The sequence below is a fragment of the Emydura macquarii genome, unplaced genomic scaffold, assembly GCF_026122565.2.
Source record: "Emydura macquarii macquarii isolate MOO-44397 ecotype Brisbane River unplaced genomic scaffold, CSIRO-AGI_Emac_v2 contig_318, whole genome shotgun sequence".
Classification (NCBI taxonomy): Eukaryota; Metazoa; Chordata; order Testudines; family Chelidae; genus Emydura; species Emydura macquarii.
The window spans coordinates 14168502-14195099 of record NW_027130455.1 but is presented as its reverse complement, the minus strand read 5'-3'; the positions used below and the strand labels follow the sequence as shown (position 1 = coordinate 14195099).

General features: G+C 41.7%; 1 protein-coding gene across 3 annotated transcripts in view; it reads right to left on the bottom strand.

Annotated features, from left to right (window-relative positions):
• LOC137166958 (disks large homolog 2-like) overlaps nucleotides 1–26598 on the bottom strand; it is a 623160-nt gene that overhangs the window by 273649 nt on the left and 322913 nt on the right. For all 3 annotated transcript variants that reach the window (XM_067568887.1, XM_067568895.1, XM_067568902.1), the window contains one exon: nucleotides 5523–5625. In XM_067568887.1, coding sequence (XP_067424988.1) covers nucleotides 5523–5625 — 103 coding nt within the window. The remainder of the gene's footprint in view (nucleotides 1–5522; nucleotides 5626–26598) is intronic.

Here is a 26598-nt window from a genome sequence, read left to right as displayed (position 1 = left end):
TAGTTGCTGCGTAGACATAACCTTAATGTTCCCAAACGAGAGGCCGATATTTTCTTCCCTCAGGATGAATTGTCTATATTTAATTTAAAGTGTAGCTCTCCTTCCTTTCAAACTGTATGTCGGTAACCCTGCCCACATAATTGTACCTTAATTCCTTCCTTATTGTGATGCTGCATACCACCGTCACCACTAAAATGGGAACATAGACTGCCCAATGGAATTTGAAATGCCAAAGTTACTTCCTTTACTCCCAACAGGACAACTGTGGGTGAATGCTGACTTCTTGAAGACAGCCACTGAACATGCACATGGCCATGACCATTAAGATGTTCCTCATATTACAATAACTACCCGGGACATACCAAGTGTCCATGATGCAGTAGGGGGGTGAAAGCCTCCTTACTGGCTGTATATTTGTGCAAAGACAACTAAGTGGTTTTAAAAGGGGTATGAAAAGGTGCTGTTCAGGAAAAAAAAGTGCAGGAAAGCAAAAATGTTTCCATGAGTGTTGTTATAAATGTGAAAGCACAGCTAAAATATGAGTGAGTAGCCTCCCCCATCTTTTTTATCTACAAGTTTTTAATTCCTTGTATTTGTTTCTTTACCTTCAATTTAGCAAAATACTTAGCCATGTGAGTAGCAGATGAGTCTCACAGGATGCCAATGGGAGTGCTCTTGTGCTTAATGCTAGGCAGGTGCTTAAATATCCAGCTGAACTAGAGCTGCAGTAGTCATTCTGGGACACAGAAATGTAGGGTCGGAAGGGATCTCAGGAAGTTATCAAGTCCAGCCCCTGCCCTGAGGAAGGACCAAGTAAACCAGGGCCATTCCTGACAGCTATTTTTTCAACCTGTTCTTTAAAACCTCCAATGATAGTGATTCCTCAACTTCCCTTCGAAACCTAGTCCACAGCTTAACTAACCTTATAGTTGGAAAGATTTTCCTAATATCTAACCTAAATCTCCATTGCTGCAGATTAATCCCACTGCTTCTTGTCCTATCTTCAGTGGACATGAAGGAGAGGTTACTCACCTGTACTGTAGTAACTGGAGTTCTTTTAGATGTATGTCCCTGTGGGTTCTCTGCATCAGGTGCACATGCACTCCCTGCATCTTCAACTGAAGATTTTCAGTACCGGGGCACATTTGGCACAAAACTTATGCCCAAGGCTATAGGGTCGCACAGGTGAACTGCCCTCAGTTCTTTCTCCACTGCAAAGTCCCACAGAGGAAACTAGAATCAGAGGGGAAGGAGAGGAGTAGTGGAGCATCCATAGGGGGACACATCTCAGGGAACTCCAGTTACTGCACAAGGTGAGCAACCTCTCCTTCTTCAAGTACTGCCTCTCTGAGTACAAGACTGAAGACAAGACTGCATTCCTAAGGGCAGCATCCGATCGAGAAGACTGGACGGTTTCTCAGGTCAAATGTGCGAACAGAGTTGGATTAACCAAAAGTGCATATTTCGGCAAATAAACCATAAAAATTTCAGCCAGTTTGAGATGGCCCACCTCATCTTTTTTTCCCTTCTATTTTTTGCCCCAATTTTGTCCTCATTCTTCTGCTTCTTCCCTCCTCATCTCTGCTTTTATCTTTGGTCTCTTTCATAACTATGTCCCATACCTCTTTGTCTATTTCTGTCTCAGAGAGGTAAGGGAAATAAAAAAAAGATGTGTGTGTAGGAAAGACCAAGAAAGATAGAGGAGAAGGGCTGGGGAAAGGAAATGCTCTCTTCATCACCCACCCAAACATTATGTTTTATTTTTGCTAGCCTCTGCATTTCCTAGTTCCAGGCAAGATGAGAAGTGAAAATACCTTAATAACAAGAGAAAAGCTATTCAGCCTGATGGTAAGCACTAGAAATCTTTCAATAGAACCCACTTTCATGAGATTTCCAGCCAACTCTACCTACTCAAAATGTTTGGGAGTTCATATAAGGTTCAGATAAACGTTTGTATGCTTAAAGCAAACCAAGTGAGAGCTCTGAACCCATTCACCACTATTACCTCCTCTTCTCCTTCGCTCTGCAACTATAGGGTTAGCTGGTCAGTTTATAATACTGAACCAGCTATGTATTTTATGCTCTTTTCTATATTATATTACTTTTTGAAGCATTAACACTTTCCACCAATTATTTTAATTGCTAATCATCAGCTGGCTGCTCAGCAAGCTGGCACATTATGCACTATTGCTTCCCACCCAAAAAATCAAGAGCTGAAATTTTACTTGCGACTTGGTCTTCAGTAATAACAGTCTAAATTGATATTTATGTTCCTATAAAACTAGAAAAGATAAAAAAAGTATCAATCAACATTTCCAACAGCCATTATTGGATCTCCGAAGCTATAAAAACTCAAGAGTTCGATATGAAGGGCTATAAAGGTAGTAAAAAGCAACTTGCAAATCCATTTCACTTACGTACTCAAGCAGTTTTAGTGGAAGTGTTTTGAAGTTGTTTATAAATCCCTGCAGGAAATATTTTTGAATACTTAAGAGTTTGTAAGGCCATTTCCAAAATATGCTTCAAGATTAAAGTATGGCATATTAAAAATTAAGCAAAAATTACACAGGGGGGGAGGGAACAAGTTGCACAGAGGCTTTAGTAATAAGATAAAGATTTATACTGATGTATCTAGGACATGTCTGTCCTTCTGTGTGACCCATAAATCCTTAAATAATTCACTGCCAAGGTTATTTGGACAGCTGTTCTAAACCTGTTTCTGCTTCCGTTGATGCTAGGAATTTTGTAGGAGGTGAATGCTTTATCTCACATCTGTATCTATAATGTTTACATCAACCAGGATCCCAGAATGAAATAAAATTCTTAAGCAGTAAGATACAACAGGCTGCGCCTTTCTGGATGATTGTTGCATACCTCTGCTGGTGTCAGAGGCATAGGGCTGAAAGTGGATACCTTTGACCACCTCAAGGAGCACAACAATCTCCTATAAAAATACTGACTTTAGGGTCTAACCCTGGGCACAAACCCATTTATTTCACGTGCCCTTGAATGTCCCATGGCTTTTGTGAAATAGAATTCTTATGTAAAAAAAATTGCACTAGCCAAACAAACAGGGCTTTGTTCAGCTATATATGCAGTCTAGGCTAGTCCATGCTAGACAGTCTTTATGGTCAATGGAAAGCTATGCACTAAGACTGCATGAATGGCAGGAAAAATATTCCAATATATTAGCTGGTATATTTCTCCGGCATTGTCGGAATCATATATTCACCTAACAGAGTTAGACAAGCTATGGAGCTGATAAAACACAGAAAAATGTATGTCAAATAAATTATTCAGCTGTACTAGTGAAATTTGTCAAACAATGTATGCACTGAATACCACTCAAGAAGTGACACAGAAAAAAGCAGTGAAACACCAGTGATTGTTGTAAACTCTCAGATATCACAGTGATGAGTGTAGCATAAAAGCAGATAGATAAACAAGACTGCAGCAACTAACTGGATCAAAAATACATTTCATTCAGAATCTTCTGTCAAGAACTTTTTGTAATACAATTGTTTCTCTCCACTTCTTCCTTGCTATTACATGTATGTTATCATATATACATATCTATATATATATATCGATATGTATATCTATATCTAGATATATATAGATATATTTTATGTATGTAATAAAGTATAATATTTGAAATTTTGTTTGCTCCTAATTCTCCTCTCTTTTTCTCCTTTCTTCATCTCTTTCCATTAGTATCAGTCTTAACTGCCTGTTTTCCTGTTTTAATTTTAACTTTGGGTGGGGGGCGGGAGTCTGAGTCAGAAAGGGACTGAGTGAGAATTTAATATTTGTAAAAAGTGGCAGCTTGACAAGCTCTGGTGACTGAAGCAATCAGTTTAGCCACCAAACAGGCAGAGCACAGCAGTACAACTGGCCCACCAGTGTGTCTCACTTCTCACATGGAGGGAGCACTTTCTCAGGGTGAGAAGTAATTCACTCTCTGTGTCTAGTCACCCCTCGGCATCCCTGAGACTATCAGCAAGAGGGTCAATGAGCACCACTTTGGAGGACAGTTAGTGTGAAGAGACACCTCTCCATCCACCAGGCACACAGGTCATCACACACAGGGGTAACCAAACCACGACTGGTTTTTTCTGCAGGGTTCTTATCTCTATTTCCCCCCAATTTTATTGCTTTTCCTATTCTTGAAGTCTTGCAAGGTAGATGACATTATCCTTCCAGCCAAAGAACATCGGAAGAAACCCAACAGCACTCCTTAATTAGATAGAGGGATCGCTGCAGGAGCAAAGTAAGACACTGTCTACCCATTTTAGGCTGAACACATTAGCTTGACAGCGTTCTCAGGCCCTGCTGGCACAGGGAATGAGAGACTGTAACAGCAAATGCTATCAAGCTCATCTGCAGTGCAGAGTGCTATCTTTTAGCAGCAGGCCAGCTCATCACCAATGCACTATATTTATATTCAGAATAACTGACTAACAAGTCTTTTGGAGTCTTCTTAGACAGGGCAGTAGCAGATGCCACTCCAGAATAAAAGCGATATGAAATGCAGTGCACTACATCCAGAGATCAAAGAAGAATCAATGCAAAAAGCTTTTACTTTGGTGCCTAATGGCAGATTTGAGGCACCATTTAAAAAACTGCATTGTCTGGCTAAGATACCTGTCCCTTCCCCATTCAGTGTTCTATGAGAGTAAGGGGTCAGTCAAAGAAGGTATCAAGCTGCATAAACTCTGGAAGTACTAATTCATTTCACTAGCACCGATGAAAAAACTGGCTGGCTGAACCTATTTTTAAAATGGTTCTGTTTCACCTGAGACCTTCATACATTCTTGGCAGAGTACAATTCATTCTAATCAAACACTCATGGTCATAGTAGCACTTCTGAATTTAGCCAGAAGTGTTTGCCAGAAAAATAACAAAGCAGTGCCAGTTTTAACAGAGACATAGGTGCAGGTAATCCCTGGGGGAGGCTGGGTTTAAAGGTCACTGGGGGGGAATGATCTTCAGTTCCTGCCAAATACGCACACTCCTCTGAGTGAAGCATTATCACATTCAGATGACCACGACTGTAATATATAACAGTTGATGGACAATATATGTCTTCTGTTTTGCTTTCATTCCTTTTGACATTTTTATTTAATCTGATTTCATTTTCTCTTGTAAATAACGGCATCAGATCTTCCTAGCATTACCATCCCTTCTTAATGACCTGGTTTTGCACTATCCATCTCCATGGGAATGAACATGGAATAAGTAATAATGGCAACAAAGTTATAAACTAGTAACAAAATTATAAACTAGTGTTTTTCACTATCTCATTATATTCACATTTTAAAAAGATATTTATAGTTATCTGCAATGTTTCTGTAAGCGAAACAGCAAATAAAAGGACTAGCCATTACTTGAGTACCAAACTGTTGGTTGAATTTTCATTTCAGATGGTTGTATAAAGTGTCATCCACACCGTCACCCTACTGGATGGGTGGCAATGAAGGATTTTTCTTTCACCACATCTTTAAATTGGTTCGTTTCCTTACCTTCCGGCTGGTATCGCGCTACGATTGTTACGATTTGCCCTGCTCCTTTAAGTGCAGCCGCAGCCTGCTCATGGGTAGCACCCCGAAGATCAATACCATTCACCTGCAGGAGGGGTGAAAACAAAAACAAACCATTTGAACTTGCTTCATAATGGATGGAACGCCACAGAGAATCTGCTTTGATGCTTGGGAAGCTGTGCAGGGGGGAAATCATGTCACCAATGCTCAAGGACAAAAGCATAAATTACAATAGATTTATATGTAACGACTTATAATTGACCAAGATTCTTTGTGCTAATAAGCCACTGATAAGACTTTACTGTACATTGCACTGATCTGTGTTATGTTCACCTGAGATGGCTGCCTTCCTTGCTTTCTGCTCTCTTCAGTTCACTTTTTAAAAAAAATCCTTTCATTTAAAATCTTGGCCATTTTTAACTTGACTTCATAGGGTTTGAAGGTTCAAGTCTCTACTATGCCTGAGAACAGCAGAGAGGGAGTCTCAACAGGAACCCAGCTGGGACACACTGAACCTGCTCTTGCAGGGTGCAGCTTCAATCTGCTCCACTTATGGGAGACCTTCTGTCAGCAGAGCATCTGCTATTGTGGAGTCTCACTCTACCATAGCCACCGCTGAAATGCCTCCTCCCCATCTTGTGCTGGACAGTGCAGCTCGGTGGAGAGGGAGGTGGTAGCATATGTGCAGGAGGCAGCATAGCCACCTCTGCCAGCTTTACACAGACTGGAGATTATTACAAGACAGGGATTTCCTTACTTCCTGCTTAGTTCATGAGACCATGCAGCCTTCCACAGTTAGGAGATGCCCCTTTTCTGAGCAGACTCATGACTACTCACTAGAGAAGTGGCTCACAGAAGTTGCTCAGGCTAATAGGCCTGTAGTAGTCCTAGAACCATCAACAGCAGCCCAGGTGAAATCTATTTAAGATGACTTTGCTTTGACTGTACTATATTTGAAAACAGACAAGTTTCTAACTTGCTATCATTGATCTTGCAGCAGGTGATAATAAAATTGCTACAGAACACGTGGTCAATAATTATTTGTATGATGAAACCGTTGAGGACTAAGATTTACTCTGAGTAACAACTTAGTTGTTTGCAACAATAAAAAAAATGAGTTCCTATTATTGTTGGTGTTGACCCTACCTGCAGTTTCTGATTAAGGAGATCAGACTATGCTAAAGAACTATTTAACAACTTTAAGAAATGTTCAGCTGTGACAAGGAACACGTTCATCTAATTTAGGTCAAACTGTATCTGACAGGATCCTAGTTGGTGTCAGTGTATGAATTTTCATAAGCCTGGTGATTATGTGTGTTCTTCCATACAGAACCATACAGTTGCTTCTTACAGCTGGTTGGGAAATTAGTTTTTTCTACCACAGTTTTTTTTTTCTTGACAAAGGAAAAAAAATCAATTTTTTCCTGGAAAAATAAATAATAAACCCCCCCCAAAATCTGAAAATGAAACTCTTTTGGTTAATTTTTTTTTAAACGTGAAAATGCAAAATATTTGTCAAAGTTTATTTTTTTCCTGAGAAAAATTGTTTTCAACAAAACCTATTTTTCTCAGAAGAATTTGGGTCTAGAAGACAGTTTTAACTCCAATATCCTTCAGACCACTTGGGCAGTGTATGGGATTTTTGAGAAGCGTGATTTGGTGGCTACCTTTACAGATTATACCAAGCTACATGGTTTATTATCTCAAGTTTCAGAAGACATTGTTAAAGCTCAAGACAGGCTTTGCCCACAAACTGAATGAGATGAATACTTGTCTGTGGAACCTCCTATCAGAGTACAACAGAGTGAACCCACATCTGACCGTTTTCAGAGACTGATGCAAACCTACCTGTATGCAGACGTTTTCATAGAATCATAGAAAGGTAAGGCTGGAAATGACTTCGAGACATCATCAAATCCAGTCCCCTGTGCTGTGGAAGGACCAAGTAAACCTAGACCATCCTTGACAGGTGTTTGCCCAATGTTTTTAAACATTTCCAATGATGGGACTCCACGATCTCCCTTGGAAGCTTCTTTCAGAGCTTAATTTCCCTTACAAATGGAAAGTTTTTCCTAATATCTAACCTACCTCTTCCTTGCTGCCGATTAAGCACATTATTCCTTGTCCTACATTCAGTGGACATGGAGAACAATTGATCACTGTCCTCTTTATAACAGACCTTAGCCTGAGGTCACCCCCTCAGTCATCTTTTCTCAAGACTAAAAAGGTTTTTTCAACCTTTCCTCATAGATAAGGTTTTCTAAATCTTTTATCATTTTTGGTGCTCTCCTCTGGACTCCTTCCAATTTGTCCACATCTTTCCTTAATAGTATTGCTCAGAATTGGACACAGTACTCCAGGTGGAGCCTCAGCAGTGTCAAGCTGAGACTTGGTCTACACTTACCTCGGCGATTCAACGGCTGTCAACGGGAGTTACGAAAGGTACACAAAGAGCTTGCATAACTTCCATCAACTGCTGTGCTTCTCTTCTGTGCACCATTTTCACTGCACTGCGCCATCGGGAACCGCGTTCCCGTCGATGCAGCGCTACACCACTTGAGGAGGTGGTTTTAGTATGTCGACTTCTGGATTGACTGAGCGGGTCTTCGCTGACAGCTCAGTCGATCCAGAGAAGTCAATTTGACAGCGGCGACTTTGCCACCGTCAGTTTAGACATAGCCTGAGTAAGACAATCACCTCCTGGTGTCGTACATACAATGCTCCTGTTAATACAGTTTAGAATCATATTAGCCTTTTTTGCAGCTGCATTACATTTGCAAGTCATATTCCATTTGTGGTCCACTGGCACCAACCAGTTTGTGGTTCCAGGGAAGATGGAGCTAGGCTGTTCTCAATGGTAGAAGATGACAGAACTAGGAGCAATGGTCTCAACTTGCAGTGGGGGAGGTCTAGGTTGGATATTAGGAAAAAGTTTTTCACTTGAGGGTGGTGAAGCATTGGAATGGGTTACGTAGGGAGGTGGTGGAATCTCCATCCTTAGAGGTTTTTAAGGCTCATCTTGACAAAGCCCTGGCTGGGATGATTTAGTTGGGGTTGGTCCTGCTTTGAGCAGGGGATTGGACTAGGTGACTTCCTGAGGTTCCTTCCAACCCTAATGTTCTATGATTAAAGACACTAAGTAATGTATTTGCCACGTCCATTTAACTTCTCACCCTTCTATGTCAGAAAGAACAGGATATTTTGGCTTGATATCATGATGGTGTAAAAACAGCTGGTGCTCTTACCTTTGCTTCTGAAAGTTATGCATGCCCTACCTCTTGATTCATGTGATCTTATTACGACAAGTGTGTATGGCAACATTTTTGTGTGGTACCTTTTTTTAATTGCAAATTGTTAAATCGATTTTCAATTTCCAATTTAAATTTGTTTATTTAATTAAGTGTTAAGAACCTAGAATGCTATTCCAGGTATGAGCAATAAAAATACAAATGAACTGAGAACTAGTCAAGTGTGTGTAGGTGTGGGTGTATGTATGTAAGTGCGGAGAGAATTTAATGCGCTCTGAAGGTGTCACTTGGTTATTTTCTTTTATTAAATGGGACTGCTTATTATAAGAAAACACTATATAGTAAGATATGCAGCACTGCTGCTCTGAGTTTGACTGCACAATCCTGATGCCCCACTTCAGAATGAGTTTGACTGCACAATTTTTGATGCCTAATTCCAAAATGAATTTGACATAATGGAAATCAGAAAAGCCTGCAGCTTACACAGATGTCTCTCTCTTCTGCATGCTGTGGCGAAGGGAGAGTAGAAAGATAACCAAAAAAGAGACAACACTGTAATGAAATATTATGATTCAAAAATCCAAGAACAAAACTTAAATTGAGATTGGGAAACAGGCATAAAACGCCTCCTTATTTTAAGCCATCTGTATTTTTTTCATAGCTACATATCTAGTCCTGTTGCAATTTATACCAATTAAATACTGTAGCTGGAATTGCAGGCACTATTCTTTAAGGGCCAATGCACATTTAAGTCAGCCCTTCCCTAACTTCAGTGAGCATTGGATTGAGCCCTAACAGATCTGGTATTAATATACAGCAAGGTGAAATCGTTAGACTTGGACAGACCAAATTCTTTTAAGACTGAAAGAGCCACTTTTTTTTCAAGATATTTAATCAAAGAGGGTGTATTAATATGTCCAACTCTGAACTATGCAAATTAAAGGCTTATTACAACACGGATGTCTTTTCTTGTTGTGCTAGTGTAAACCTGATTCATATGTAGGTCATTCAAATACAGCAAAGACCAACCAAGTAATCTGTGGTATCAAAGCCACCTTTACTTTGGGTTTGTGCAACAATTACATGAACCCTCAGAGTCCCTGGGTAAGCTGCAAAGGAAAGGAGAAACATGCTGCCTTCTCTGAAGAGAAAACAAAAGCCTACTTTTTGTTTCTTCTTTCAGCTGTCAGTAACATTGCCTGACGTTTTTTACTGGGATAATCCAGTGGTAAGGAAAATTGCACACTTTCGTCCTGGAACAATAGAGCAGATTTTTCAAATTGTGGTTCTTTTGTTCCAGATCTTCCTGTCTCATCTTCAGTCACTCAAACTATTTTTTTATGAGTTCAGCAAACCAAACAACTCACACGGCCAGAAGCCCCACTCTGTGACACCAAAGGAGGACACTGCCCATCATCTCCTCTTGCAGCCCCAACAGACACACCTACAGTTCTTCTTAGCAACCCCAGGGGCACTGCTCCCCTATGGGTCATGTTCCTCCCCTCATCCCAGTCACGTGGCCAGTAGACATGGCTGATCACAGAGAGAGGAGGATGCAGCACAGACCCTCTGAGCCTCTCTCACCATATCTATGTTTAAATGTGGAAGGGGAAGAGACTGCCCATGGGAAAGTTACATGATGATTCTACATAATGATGTGTATTCCTATGACATATGATTATATTTAATAGGAGGAGGAAGGTACAGGAATTCTAACAAACTCATGCACGCTACCAAAGCACAGCCCTTTGCTGAGATAGAACAGGTTTAAATATTGAAATGCTCTTTCTGGAAACCAATGACAAGACAGTTACCTTCAGGCTGGATAGCTGAAAAAGTCTTCAGACAAATACCCATTGAGCCAGCATAGCACCTGAACAGCTCAAAAAAATGCAACAACCAACACGACCAAGGGACACCAAAGTTCACTCTGAATTACAAGGGCAAGGTTCTGTCTCTGATGTAAAAAAGAGAGGGGAGAATACATGGGAGGGGAAGATCCTTCTCTCTATTCCACTTTCTTTCCCAGCCTTACATTTGCATTGTTACCTTTCTATTGCCCTCTCATTTTCTCACTTCTCTTTGTCATTCATTCTCTTGACTGTGCCCTCATCCTCTCGTTTTGGAAGGAAGCCTCTTCGGATCAGGACCGTGCATGATTCTGGGATTGTACAGTTCTTAGCACATTGTGGGAGCTACCAGAAACAATAATATCCTCATGTCTGCTTCTCTCTTCATCCTGCTCCCATCTCCTCTCTTTTTATGGACCACTTGTTTCAATGACTCTCTGAATTTTTCGTGTCTGGGTAACTTTGAGTTATAGCTCCTGCCTCTAGTCAGCAGGTCTGTAAGCTCTGATGAGCTGGCCCTTCAGAGGCAGAATTTTCTCTCACTGAACAACAAGAAGCACTGCTGGGGAAGGGGCTGCATGATCTAACAGGACTTTTCCCATCTCTAACTTTCATGAGGAGTCTGAGTGCCCTGAGTGTGGTACCAAAATACTAGTGGCATCAGAAGCAGCAAGAATATTCAGAATAATGTAACATTAGTAAACTGGATTTTTGCAAACTTTCCTTTATAGGCAGGGAAATTCCCCACATTCTTAACAAGTAATTACACCTTATAGACAGATGATGTAATCATTTCAAACAGTGCTCCTTGCCCCTGTAACCTTATGCAACAGTGTATTTTCTTCTTGTTCCCAAACTTCTACGAAACACTTCTTATTACAGTAGGTTATTTTCCATGTGAACATGACATCTGTGAATCGTGACAGATTAACAGCCTTGGAGACTGAAGCAATTTAATTATCCACACAACAGTAATGGCACGAGCAGCAACTGTGCAAGCTTCCACAAGCTGTCCAGCCAATGTGCCTCAAACCCTGGCCTGCAGGTGGGTTTTGAATTGTGCACATCTGTTCGTTGGAATCTGGCTGGAACACAGGACACTAAATAGCCGTCAGCTGGTGCCATTACTAATTTAGAATGGATTTGATCCAATGACTGTGTGGTGATCAAGAGTATTCCTAGTTCTTTATTTAGGTGCAAATGTCTAGATGTAGTGATTAGATGATGTATTTTTACATTGAATGAACTGCTACCAAAATTAAACACTAATAAAAAAATAGTCTATACAGTAAGCAATGGTCATTACTTATTAACGAACGTTTAAATTAATATAGATATTTCCTATTTATCTCTAACATACATTCACTTTCAATACTCAATCAAAATCAATTTGTTAATAAAAAAGAATGCAAGAATTAGTGTTAAAATGGAGAACACAAAAATACAATCTCTAGCCTGTTCTGATTGTCGGTGGGTTTACAAAAACGTTCAAGCACTGGCCTAACTCAACTTACATAACTAGCATGGTAATATCCCTCCTTACTTCTGGGTAAACAGAAGAAAAGAGAGGATAAGGCTCATTTTTTCAGAGCAGGGACATTACCCGGGTTTCCCATGCCTGACGGGAGTGCCCTAACCCCCAGGCTATCGGCTGCTCTGGGGAGTCTCTCAAAATTCCACCCTGGATCTTCCAAAATCGTCGTCAAAATCAATACATAGCCACGAAACCTTTTGGTTTTGACAAAGTAGCATTTTTCTACCAGCTCTAACTGGGACTTTGAAACCCTGGTTTCTGTTCCCAGCTCTTCCAGTGGCTCACAGTTTGACGTTGGGCAAGTCACTGAGGACCATGTTTTCAGAACTGGCATGTAATTATGGAAGCTTGACACCAGTCACCTAGTTTCCATTACCTACTGCCCCAAGCGACTTCAGTAGGAGATGTGGTTCTCAGCATACCCAAAAACTGGGGCTGTTGGCTATTCTCTCTCTCTCTCTGATGTGCACTCATATTTTTTTCACAAAGCATTTTTTAAAAGTCTTACTTTCATTCTGTTTTGGAATGAAACAAATTTCAAAATCTCATTTATTTCATGAAACAGAATGGTTTTCCAGTCAACCCCACTCCCAGCTCTAAGCTCCAACTGATAGTCCTCACATCTTCCTGTATTAACAGACAACATAATGCCGTGACCTTTGAAAAACTACAGTAGTAAGATAACCACCATTCCTAACCTAGGCTGATTGGGGTGATCAATGCACTTCAATCTGTGTATCTACAGTTGCACATGTTCATGTCTAGACATAATGATAACTGTTGAATTTTTATATTAAAACTGCCATATGTGAGTCTCTTGTTGGCTATAAAGGTTATGGCTATGCGATATGGATGCTTTGAGTAAGTCCATACTCCCCAGTCTCAAGTTCAGCAAATTAGCATGTATTTTAGAGCCAATGAGAACTAACTAGCGAGTCTGTCTCAGTGAGGCCCACAAATGCACACTAGGTCAGATCTTGCAATTAACAAAGCCCAGGATTGCAGCCATCTCATCCTGACCATTACTTTTCTGCACAAATTTTGATTTCCATTTTCATGTTTTTTTGCTCTCTTCACTGCAAGCCCGACAGTAAGATTGTGAACACTGAGGGGAGAAGAGCTTGCTGCAAATGCATCAATATATCAGATGTGACATAATTCTATCTGACAATCTTATAATAGAACTGGATAATTCAGACTGCCTGAACTGGATATGAACTCCTCCTGGATCATTAGGAGCTGAAGAGCAAGCGATGTGTCACTGGAAAGATAATTTCTACTCACTAAAGCAACTGCAAAGTGAATGTTTTGGAAGCAACTAATGATTTCATCGTGGCTTCTCTCATAGGGCAAGAGGAGATTGCAGGAGGCTGGCTTTGCATGACATAAAACTGACAGGTGTGATAACTAATACTATTTGACATGTCTTATTCAGAAGGATCATTAATATTATTTATTACACGCTAATCATGTGCTCACAAGGAAATGCTTACTGCCCCAAAGAGCTTGCAAAATAAAGAGAGAGAGAGACCAGATGAGGGAAGATGGAAAGAACCTGATGATGGTATTGATCCAGAGGTGCTTCATGCATTAGAAATGCTGGTGGGATTTTTTAGAGTCAGAGACTGCTATTAACTTTCACTGGTAGCTGAGTGCCTACCTGTCTTTTGTGCCTTTAAAAATCTCCTCCTAATTGCATAGGGATGCTGAGTGGGTGAGCTGCTCTTGCCCCTTTCAATCTGCTCTTGATTCATCACCTTGCGGGCAATACAGTACTTACAGCTCATGAAAATAAACACACATTACCATCTGCCAACAAACCTGGTTGGAAAATTAATTTACATGATTGTAATCCCGGGACATGCCAAACCTTGCCCCATGTGACACAGCAAGGGAAAGCAGACATGCTGCACTGTGGATCCTCTTCCAAAAGAAGCATGGCTGTGCAGGACTGAGCATAACACTGAACCATGGGACAAAATTCACCTCTCCTCTGAGAAGTGGCCATGTCTGTGCTCGCCATCTGCCACCCACCTGTGACACATCAGCCAGCTGGGGGAGTTAGCTATACCTCCTGCCTGACGTGCTCCTGGGAGCATTGGTGCACAGGCAAGCATATTAGACACATGGCCCATGACCCAGTGTTACACAGATGTATCCCACCTCGCTGCTTGCCTACGGAGAGAGACGCCTTCCCTTTTGCACTCTTTTTGAATCATGATCAACTTTTAGTTTTTTATTGCAGACTTTGGTTTAAATATCTCCTCAAATTCTGCTAAAAATGTTACAAAACCTTTTCAGTCATCTTTTTTTCCATCTATGGATAACAGAAGCCTATAGAAACAATGTATTAAGACATGCTGAAAATCTATCTATCTAGGGACTCATCTGACCCTCAACACCATAGATTCTGAGAGACCCACATTAGCATTACAAGGCATCTTACATTACAGATGCTTACAGCTGTGCCTACTCTGCAAAGATATAAAGTAGTTATGGCTCCAGGGATGGCACACAATTCACAAGAAAAGTTATTTTCGAGTATAATACAAACAGAAATGTCATTTCTTTACTAAATTTAAAACAGTCTGCTTATCAGCTACACATGACCTATTTTCCTCGCTCATCTGATCCATCTCTGCCAGTGCAGAATTGTTCCCTGTAGTCCATTCTCTAGTACAGCCAGCCCAGATTGAAACAATCCAGTCAGGACTGCACCATTTCTATTTCATTGCTACTACATCCAGTCCTTACTCTCATCTCATTGCATTGGGACGAATATGTGTAATTCCCATTATCAGTCAACCCGCATTAACCCTACTGCTAACTCTTCTCCTTCATGAGGACAGCAGCTATTGGTCTCAATCGCTGCTTTTCTCAATGGCAATATAAACCACCTGCTGTGACATAGACAGAAAACATGTTTGTATGGTTACAGCCTATGTTAGCTAATTAGTGTTTTCCTTAGTGGGTAAGTACTCGTGTTTAATGTTTTAAAAAAAAAAGGAAAAGAAAATTGTTGGCCCCACCTCCATGGGCACATGCAACCCAAAAAGCAGCAGAGATAGGGTGGTTCCTCGAATTAAGAGGACAGACTCCTCGGCAGGGCTTCAGAGACAGCAGTACAGAGAAGCATTTGAGGGGTGTGGCCAATGGATCTACAAATATGCCCTGCATGAAGTGCTGGAGGAACATGTAGCCTGGAGGCTACTCCAGCTCTGATGGCACTACACTAGCAACGAAGCAGCAGCACTGATGATCCATGGCAGGTGGATTCCCTGCCCCGAAGAGCAACCCATCACAACATCCATCTATTCCGGGCTTGCCCAAGGGAGATGATTTGGCCCTAGGCGATTCAAACATTTCCAGCACAGGTAGCAATTTGAAAAATGTTTTATGTGACGCAAAACCGAATGGTATTTGCCTTCCCCCCGTCGTTTTGTGACTAGGCAACAAAAGTCACTATTTTCTATGAGCCGTTTTACAGCTTTCACCATGAACAAAAGGCAGCGTTTTCCTTAGAAAACCTGAAAGCTCCTATGTACCCTAGCAGGGGAAGGATAGCTGAAGATCAAGTCTACCTGCTGCAAAAGCAAGCATAAATGTGTTTTAAATAGGCATCAAGCATCTACACCAGGGGAGTCACACTCATTTGCTATGGCGGGCCAGATCTGAATTAAATGTACTTCAAGTGGGCCATACATACCATAAATCGAAATACTAGGCACTTGTGGAGCGCTGTGTCTCGTGCACAGAGCGCTCCACGCACTGCCGCCAGAATACACAGATCTCATGGCAGCGCGTGACGCTGCAACATCTCGTGGCGTTGTACTCTCTGGCGGCAGTGTGTGACACTGTGACATCTTGCGTCATCGTACTCTCCAGCGGCAGCGCATGCTGCCACGAGATCTCATGGCAGCACGCACAATGCCACCAGAGCGTACAACGCTGCGAGATCTCGCAGCAGCATGTGCTGCCGCCAGGGGCCAGACCAAAAAGGTTGATGGGCCGTATCCGGCCCACGGGCCGGATGTTCGACACCCCTGAATACTCTCCCTTGCTCAGTATGCAACATAAATCATGGAGCAGGAATTACAGTGAACTACAGTTTTTACAAATGCATATTTTATTTTTGTTATGTATGTGGGAGAGACAGTAGATAGGGGCTGCGTGGGAGGAGAAGTGAGAGGGAACTGTGTAGGAGGAGAAGTGTTTAAACTGTTCAAAGGGAAAAGAAAAATCTCATGAAATGACAGCAGGACAATACACAGAGGGGGAAGTAAGGCACAAGCTGATTACTGCAACAATTTATCTTTCCCCTCCAGGATAGCAACGCACAACTGGCCAGATGCAGTGTAGAACTGGGAGCATTCAAGTACCAGGTATTCACTACTGCCACAGGCAGGTTACTAGCAAATCCTACAGTGTGTTCCTGCAAGCCCCTTCTCCCAAATTGCAGTTGTTTGATCCTGATGGTCAGGTGTGGGAATGACCCACCCATCCAATCATTCCAGACTTATGCTAATTAGGATCAAGAGGCAAAGAAACAAGGTTTATAAAATGTAGTTAATTTTATTTTAGTCAGTTCATTCAGGAAACACAATAAGAGAGATGAAAACAATTTACCTTCAAATTACAGTATGTACCAGTTCCATCTACCTGTCTCTCCTGTACCCATCATTGCAAGAGCTGAGCAGTAATTCCACATGCAACATGCTGGAAGCCCATGATGTTCTTAGGAACTGCTGGGACTCCTTCCAACTCCCCACAAACATTCATCCAGTCAGCTCCAGATCCCACCATAGGACCAGGAGGAGGCCTATAGGCCTCTTAGCCATCTTCCTTTGCATTGTGGTTTCTATCCCTGTCTCAGTCTCCCAACCACACTCCGTCCCCATGCCAGGTCTCCTGCTGGCTGGAGCTAGTTTCATGAAGTGTTTTTGTTTTGTTTTGTTTAAGCTGAAAGGTCTAGGAATGATATTTCACTCCATTTCACAGCCAAATTCCATTTCCACCCTTCACACATTCTATATATTTTTTTCTTTTCTCCCCATGGTTAAAACAAACAACAGATTAATTAAAACCAAACCTATGTTAAGGCTGCAAAAGCCTGAGATTGAAAGTGCCTTTCTAGCAGAAGTTTAAATCTTAGAACGTTAAAGGTCAACAAGATAGTTATGGAACCTAAACACCAGCAGAGATAAAATACAAAAAAAGACCTTGTAACTTAAATAAAAAAAGTTAAAATTGCTGTGCTAAAAAAATTCCTAAATAAGTAGGAAAGCAAGGACACCCATACGCAAAAGTGAGGAATTCCAGAAATGAAGGTTAGAATGTTCAACCGTAACTCTGCTCTTTGTGCCTATTCATTACAAGACCATTTTTCATTAGGTGATAGAATCATAGAAGCATAGAGTTAGAAGGGCTCACAAGGGTCATCTAGTCTAACCCCCTGCCAAGATGCAGGATTTCTGTGTTTAAACCATCCAAGAGAGATGGCTACCCAGCATCTTTTGTAAAACATTCCACAACTTCCCTAGCCAGTTTGTTCCATTGTCCTACTGTTCTTAAAGTTAGTAAATTTTTCCTGAGCTTTAATCTAAATCTGCTATGCTGTAGTTTGAACCCACTGCCTCTTGTCCTGCCCTTTGTGTCAAGAGAAAACAATTTTTCTCCACCTTTTTTTATGGCAGCCTTTCAAGTATTTGAAGACCACTATTATGTCCTCCCTTAAATCTCCTCTTTTCCCAGCTAAACACCCCAGTTCCATCAGCCTTTGCTCGTATGGCTTCCATTCGATCATCTTTGCTGCTCAACTCTGGACCCTTTCTAGTTTATCTACCTCCTTTCTATACACTGGTGACCAAAATTGGACACAGAATGATCACATGCTATTTCTCAGTTACAATGCATTTTTTCTAGACTCCTAGATACACCTTTGTAATAAGTTATAGTAGTTCATGAAAAGCAATTCTGTTCAAAGCCATATGGGGAAAGGCTGTAGTCTGCTTAAACAGCAGAACTGATAACAATTAATAATGGTTCTAGTCCTGAGTGTTCCATGTGCCCTTCTGTGCCTCAATTACTCTATCTCTATAGATAAATGTGTTTACCCACCCTTGTAAAGTGCTATAAGTCTTATAGATGAAAAAAATCCACACGTTTTGTTATTTTTTGCTGTGTGTGAAAGTAAGAAAAAATAAGCAAAATTCATTTACATAGAAAGTATATGCTGTACAGCTCTGCTTCTCAAAATTACTCACATCCCTGCAGAGGATTTCCATTAAAAAACACTAATTTCCTGTTTTTTACAGAATGCAATTCCTTTCTTTGGGCCAAGTGGCATTTTAAAGGGCCTGAACTGTAGTAAAGAAGGTATAAGATATATATTTCACTTACACTATTGTGCAACTTTTTTCAAGCATTTGGGGCTAATGCAGATGGAAGAAGCCAGCATTGGATGAGAGGAATGGTGGTTGTGTGGTTAAAGCACAGGCTTACGCTACAGAGAAAAATGGTTCAATTCCTGTTTTTGTCCCAGACTTCCCGTATGACTTTGAAAAGAATCACAATCTCTGTGCCCCACTCTGACATGTCTGTAAAAGAGGGAAAATATTTCTTTTCTATCTTGTCTATTTAGGCTATAAGCTCTTGTGGACAAAAACAGTCTATCGCTGTGTACAGAGCCTAGCATTCTGGGTTTTTTATCTCAGCTGGAGATTTTAGATGCTAATGTATAGTTATTATTCATCATAATAGCAGGGCTGGTGTTGATGTGTTTGATTTGACAGGTAATTATTTGAGCTATAGTATAGGAAGTATTTATTTCATTATACTGATGAATGTATAGTTTGAATGAAGTGTATTTTCATTTTTCTAAGGCATCAAAGCAAAGGAGGAGAGCTTTTTGTTCAGTGATAATTTGCAAGAATATAATGAATAATATGAGAAATAGTTTCACACTATTAAACATCATTTATTAAGAAAACAGCAGCATAATCTTATGTGATGATTAACATCTCCTACCTTATCTCCAGCATTACAGTTTAATTCAGCTATGTTGCACTTTGAAATATAAAAGAATTCCTACTGTTCTTTCGTTCAGTTTTCGCTTCTAGTTTAAGATGTGATTCAGCTTGTGTCATTCACCAAAAGCCTCTTGAATGGCATTCTCTGATTTTTAGTACATGGGCTCTGAGTATACAGTTTATTTAAAGAGAATATTGATAGCTATAAAGCAGCTTTATAAATATTACACACTTTCCATTCCATTAATTTTTAAAATAAAAATATGGCCATAACTGGTTTTAATAGTATAACTTAATCCCTTAACAGAAGGTGAATTGGTCCACTTTGTACCAGCTGGAGCAGAACACCAATCCTCTGCCGCCATCTGGTGGATGACAGGAAAAGTGAGACCCAAACCAAGCTAACAGAGCCGGGGCAGAGAGGAGTTCAATTTTATGGAGGGTTTCGCTATTTTGAAATTTGGTGGGGTTTTGATTCAGAACAAAAGCCAAAAATTTGAAATTCTTCATGAAAGAGGATGGAGTCCTGGTTCTGGGACACGCTGCCTGGCAGGCTGCCCCAAGACCCTGGATACCGTTGGCTTCCTATCCGAGAGCCATTCCTCGTGACAATCTGTCTTGGAGCTGCAGACCATGGGAGTGTGGGCTCATGAGCAGCCCCCAGGTGCGTTGCTGAGGAGCCAGTTGGGCAAGGTGGCAGGAAACCAGGCAGGGCTCCAACACCTGCCAGGTGCCTAGGATTCCATCAGAACTTCGGAGGAACTTTAGCAAAATTGAACACAGTCTCTGCAAAACATTCCCATTTCAGCAAATCAGTAAATGCCAGCAAAAATATTTCACTTGAATGTTTGTGATCATCTCTACCAACTAATCAACCTACCTTGAAATAGAAACTTGATGGTTCAACTTACCCAGTTTAGCATTACACAAAACTAAGGTGCACAGTAGTATTTATTTACTTCTACCACACACTGTGAATGTACCTGTTTTAAAACCTCTTATAAAGCACTTCTCATTAATAGATCTCAAAGCGTTTTACAAAGGAAGTAAGTACCATTATCCCTTTTAACAGATAAGGAAACTGAGGCAGAGCAGCAAAGTGACTTGCCTATGGTCACCCAACAGTCCAGTGGCAGAGCTGGGACTAGAATCCAGGTCTCCCACGTCTCAGTCCAGCATTTCATCAATCAGGTCACATTTTAAAGTGCACCATCAAAGTCATAACTGTGGGCATGGGGACAAAGGATGTCAGCGCTGGGCCACATTCCTGGGGGGCTGGGAGTTGGGCCCAGGCTTTGGACACAAAATTGTCCTCCGTGGGACCCCTGACTTGGGCTAAAAAGGCCATATACTACACAAGCAATAATCATGTGCAAACCACAGCACTTTTCTAGCCTTGAAGTTAGGGACAGAGGGAGCGAATCAGGGAAACTTTCTAGCAGTAGCTGGAGCAGAGCAGACCTACCCAATAGGTACCATGGTAACAAGGGTGTAATATGAGTGGGCTATGTTCTCCCGACCCTTCCTCCCCTCACCACCTGGACAAAGAATGTGGTAAAAGGGTGTTATCTCTTCTTTCCCAGGCAGCATGTCTGTTAGGGAAGACTCGGGATCTCTCCCCCTAGGTCTTCCCTTGTTGCTAGTTTGTTAAGGGACTTCATGGTCATTCCTGTTAAGATAAATGTATATGCCACGCAAGTTTCGTGGGAAATAACAAACGGGGCAGATATAATTATACGCCTCCCCTATCCATTAATATTCATTTTATAACCATTTATATCACCAAATAGGGATTTTATGGGGCATTGTAGAAGTGTGTGTGTATTTACATATTATTTTAGATAAAAAGTTGTCAAGTAGTGAACTCAGGGCTCACTTTGTTGGTCACGAGGCAAAGGGGAATGAGTGGACTAGAAGCTGTAACCAAATAAATGCTCCTTATCACTCCACTCCACTCTGCTCAATCTCTCCCTCTCTTCAACCGACCCTGCAAAAATAACAAGCTGAGAAAAGTGCTAATTTAACTCTGAATTCAGCCCTCTGTACCCACCCTCTCATTCTGCCCATGCCCTGTCCTGATAACTTGGCCCACACATCTACCCTAATTGTGAGCTCAACTATGAAAAATGAATGCAAGTTCATAAAATGTCACAATAACTTATAACAACAAATGTTGATGGAAAAACATGCAAAAAAGGAAGATAGAAAGACTAAATAAATCCAAACCACAGGCCCATTGACATAACTCGAGGACTACGTTAAGATCATGCTTGGTAAACCAGAAAAGTGTGGAACTATAAATCAGTGAACTGAAATTGATGTGTCAGAAACTAGGTCTAATTGGTGGACAACATAATGAGGGGATGGGCTAGTCCACCCATCGCTCCCTTTTGGGGTTCTCAACAAAAGACTGTGGAAGACAAATTGGCTACTGGAATGAACTTCACCATCATGGTTGCTACTCCTACCGTCTCCTGGGACTTTATGCCTTTGTCACTCTGATCCTTATCGTACTGGATTGGAGAGAGGGACCCACTGACACTGCCACCTCTTCTAGCTCCAGTTAAATCCCAAATACTACCTGGGATGTCAGACTTTTTTCACCCTGCCCTCCCACCCCCAGTGCATCTTCTTCCTCCCCCGCCTTATTTCATCTCTCTCCTTTTCCCTTCTGCCTAGTAAGAGTCTGGATTGGTTGGCCAAGACTTCATGTTTTGCAACTCTGTGGAAAACCTCGGACTAGAAAGGCAGTTAAAAACTTTTTACACTAAAAATACTGTTACAAACTCCAGGACGTGGAGTGGCTGACAAGACTGGATGTTGTACCTGCATGTTTCCAGAAGTGAGAGTGCAAGTGCGAGTCAGTACCACAGACAGAAGCTGCATTTTCTATTTTTGCTGTTCTTTTCTCTCCCTTTCTGTATGTATTGGTCTTGTTTTGTCTCCTTAGGAAATAGGATCAGACTTTAACAACAATAGTAATAACAACAGCACTAGCCCACCTCAGCTACCTTTTCTCTTCTTCCCCAAAAGGACAGTTATCAAATCCGACACCTTCTAAAAGGCAGTCAAACAAGGGGATTTTCCTTGTAAAAATACTCTCAAGCTAAAGGAAAAGGAACAGGATGTAGTTAAAAGAAAGCTTTATTTAATACTCTACATTTCAAATGCTTTAACTGTTTTGCCTTCTTTTCAGTATCTTTAATAAAAGGTGATTCAGATTTAAATGGTGTTTGCCATGGAACTAAGCAGGCTGAGATCTCTGTATACCAAACCCTGAATCTTGTTTAAAACTATTTAATATTGGACAGTGACTGGGTTAACACCTTTGACACTTTGGATCCCTTTATTCCAGCTAAATGAATAAAACAGCCATCACCCCTAACCCACTCAGAAGAGAATTTATGGAGCAGGACAGACACACTCTTTTCCTTTCCCGAACCAGCACCTGACCTCTCCACCCAAGCAGAAGCTCTTCAAATGTGTAGCCAGTTGGTGGGCTCAGGTCCATGCTAAAGGTAAGTAGCTATATTCCCCTCTTTTAAGGCTATGACTATGCTTCTCTCCTGTGGCAGCAGTTGCCCTGTGGCTCATAATATACAGGGCCCCTAAGTACTACACTGTACTCCTGGAGGAATTCTGTGCCACTGTGCACATGCAGAATTCATGTCCCCTCTGCCCCCGATTTTTTTTTCTTTACAGAAAATACATTCTGTTGGAGAGGTGTTGCAGGTATGTACTTCACCCACCAGGGGTTGCTATGGCATCACAACAGACAGCAGCCCCTTCACCATAGCATCCAACAGCTCACAGAAGGAAGAGGCTGCATTCCGTACAATGGCCTGCCCAGGAAGCCAGGTGAGGATTTGGGGGGGGGGGGGGGGGGGGGGGGGGAACAGATGAAGCGGGGCACATGGTGCTGAATGGGAGTCACATGGGGAGTCACACAGACTGGGCTGCAGAAGGGCTAGTAGGGGGACAGACCGGGGTGGGGGCTGAATGGGAGTGGGGGTGCAGGATCACAAGGGTATACTGAGCAGAGAGGTGAATGGCCACATTGGGACAGGAGGCAGGGCGGTGGCTGGGTGGGGGTGCAGGGACACATGAAGACAGGGAGTGGGGGGATGCAGGGCCACATGGGGATAGGGGTTGGGGAATGCAGGGACACATGGGGAGGGGGGAGGAGGAGGAGTGGCTGAGTGAGGGTACAAGGACACATGGGATGAGGGTTGGAGATTGCAGGGACACATGGGTCGGGGGCAGGCGTGGCTGAGTGGGGGTGCAGGGACACATGGGGACAGGAGCAGATGTGCCTGCCTGAATGGGACAGGCTAGGGGTCAGCCAGGGTCTGCACGGGGGAGGCTTCCCAACTCCCGAACAATCCCTCCCCCTCCAGCAATAAAACGGTTCCACACTTCTCCCAACCACACCCAACAACCCTCCAGGTTCAGTCCCAGGCTCCTTCCCAGCAATTACTTCCCTCTCCCTCAGCTCCTCCGTTATCCCTGACTCCTCCAAGCCTTTGCACTGCTTCTGAGCGGTGCGGGGATACGTTTCTGTACAGTAGTTTAAATGAATTATTACTAAAGTTCTGTATTAATATGCCTCGGCCAGAATCTATTTGTCAAAAACATTTCCTGACTATTTTTGGTTGTCTGTATTGTTACAGACACGTTTCTTGAGAGGTATTGTGAAAGAAATTACCAAAATAATTGAAACTGTTGTGATTATACCGTATTATTTTGACAAATAAAATCTGTGGAATTTTGTATAATTTTAAAAGTTTGTGTGCAGAACGTTTAATTCCCCCAGGAGTACAGCAAGGATGGAGCTCACATCTGTATTTGCAGATGTTAAATCCTCTCCCTGCAGCACTGGTGCACAAGAAACAAACTAGGCATCCTTGCAGCAGCTGCTGTCACAAGAAGAACTGCTGCCTTGGATGGTGGGGGAGCTGATATAGCGGATGCAGCCTTTAAGATCCATCCCATAGGTGTGGAGGAGAGATGAGCTGCACATCTGAAGAGATGATGCTGAGATTGGAAGCACTGGTGCTGGCTGTGGAGTAAATGGAAGCAGTTTCTGGTGCTGGGAGAGAGAGACAACAGGAAGGAAAGACTGTGCTGCATGGGTGGGAAGAGAAAGGGAAGGGATAGATGTACTAGCATCCACCTTTGCTCCTCTTTAATGTCTCTGGAGTTTGCATGGGTGAGGGGGAAGGAGAAGCATGCGATAGCCACACTTCAGTGCAGGGGGCAATTCAAAGTTTGATGAAAACTAAAGTATTTACAACTTCACCAAGGTGGTGCTGATAAGGGTAGGGAGAACCACAGCTTCTGGTTTGTCTCAGGGTTCTGAGCATCCCAGGGACCGAACCCCCCCTGCCCATTCCATGAGGTTCATGTATGCACGCCCTCCCACCCACATGGAGCAGGAGTTCTCAAACCTTTGCTTGCTAAGATCCTTTCCCTGCCTTTCCATCTAGTGAGGATACACCTTCCCATTTAACAATATGGGAAGGACAGGGTGATCACTCCACCACTCAGCAGTGTGGACTGATTTATATGAAAATGATTTAAATCACCAATTCTCATCATGATTTTAATCAGCAAACAGGAAACCTCGATTTAAATCACCGAATTTAATCTTGTTATGCATTTGTACTTTAGTTATTTTCCTAAAGAAAAACAATCTCATTGGCTGGTACAATTTAAAAAAAAATCATGATTTGCAACTAAAATGTAGGCTTTACACTAAATTTGGTGCTTCGTTTTGTTAACCAGGTGAATACACTACACACACACACACACACACACTTATTTACGCAATTACATAGCTTAACTTACATTTATTAAGATTTTTAATTTTTAATTTTTTATCTTAGAAAAGGTGAATGATGCATTTCTTATTTACTAATTGGTTAATTTTTAAGTGCAATTGTGTCAACCTTTATTTGTATTTCAATTAAAAATGCACAAAAACAATACATTATTTTCTTTTTTCTGATAGATAAAACTACTTTAAACATGCTGGATCTGTAAGAAAAAAACTTTATCAAACCATGTTTTGCATTTAAAGCTAACTAATTTGTTAAACAAAGAACTATTAGTTGTAGGTAGTGAATTGAACTAATTGTTTCTGGACATGATGTCCTTCAAGATTTTGGAGCTAGTAGATCTTATCCTCTCAATTAGGTCCACTATAAAAACAGTTATGGACATATTTTTGTTCATACATAAACCAGTATGTAACTGAAAAAAATCTGATATAAATAAAAAAATCTGATTTTTTAAAAAAATAATTTATTTTTCTCCAGCGTAACCACTTCACCTCCCGGAAGCAGCTCTTAGTACCTATGGGCTACTGGCTCTCTATAATGGGAGCCTCACTGAGTTTCTCTTCCCTAATCCTTCCTCCCTCTTGCTATATCCAACAGCATTTTCTGCAGCAAGGGGTATTAATTCCCAGTTTCCTGGCCAAATGCCAACTAAAATAATTACAATCTTGTCTCCTTAAATTTCCTCTTCAGTTTCAAACAAATAAAGGCACATTCATTTCTGGTCCTAACCTGTGTCAAGCTGCTCTGGACTGTAAACAATAGTTGTGCTTCACCACAGAGGTGGATTCATTTCAGAGGTGTCGGAAGTGAACCCTCTGCATAATTTGTGTATCACGGCCAAATTCTGCCGTCACACACAATCCCATTCAGAGGGGATATATGGCATGCAAACGAGGGCAGAATTTGGCTCTCCGTCTGCAAAATGTTACAGTAAAAAAAGGCCCAACAACAACAACAACAACAACAATGCACATACATTTAAGATGCGATTGTGTAAAATAGGATAGTCTCTGTTGAAGGTCAGGCACTTGGAGTGCAGCCTTTGCAAAGCCACCAACGTGCTCTACCCACCCTGGTATACGGCAGAGAGAATGCCAGTCAGCTTTGCAGACAGAATCACTTTAAAAGATCATGCAAGCAGGCACCTCTTTATCGTGCTTTCCCCTGTCTGCAAAGGCCACAGATATTCTCTCATGTAGAGTACAGGTTCCCCACAGGACATACAGTTTATCTGTCAGGTTCTCCTGTTACTGTAGGTAATCCACCTCTATGACAGGCAGTAGCTAGGTCAATGGAAGAATCCTTCATTGACCTAGCGCTGTCTACACAGGGGTTAGGTCAGCATAGCTACATCCTTGCACGCCTGAGAGACATAGCTATGTTGATGTATGTTTTCCGTGTAGACCAGACTTTAGGTACCCTATCACCATAGTATCAGAGCATCTCCCAATCGCTAATGTATTTACCCACCCAACATATCTGTGAGATAGTGCTATCACCCCTAATTTGCAGAAGGGGAACTGAGGCACAGAAAGGCTAAGTGTCTTGCCTAAGGTCA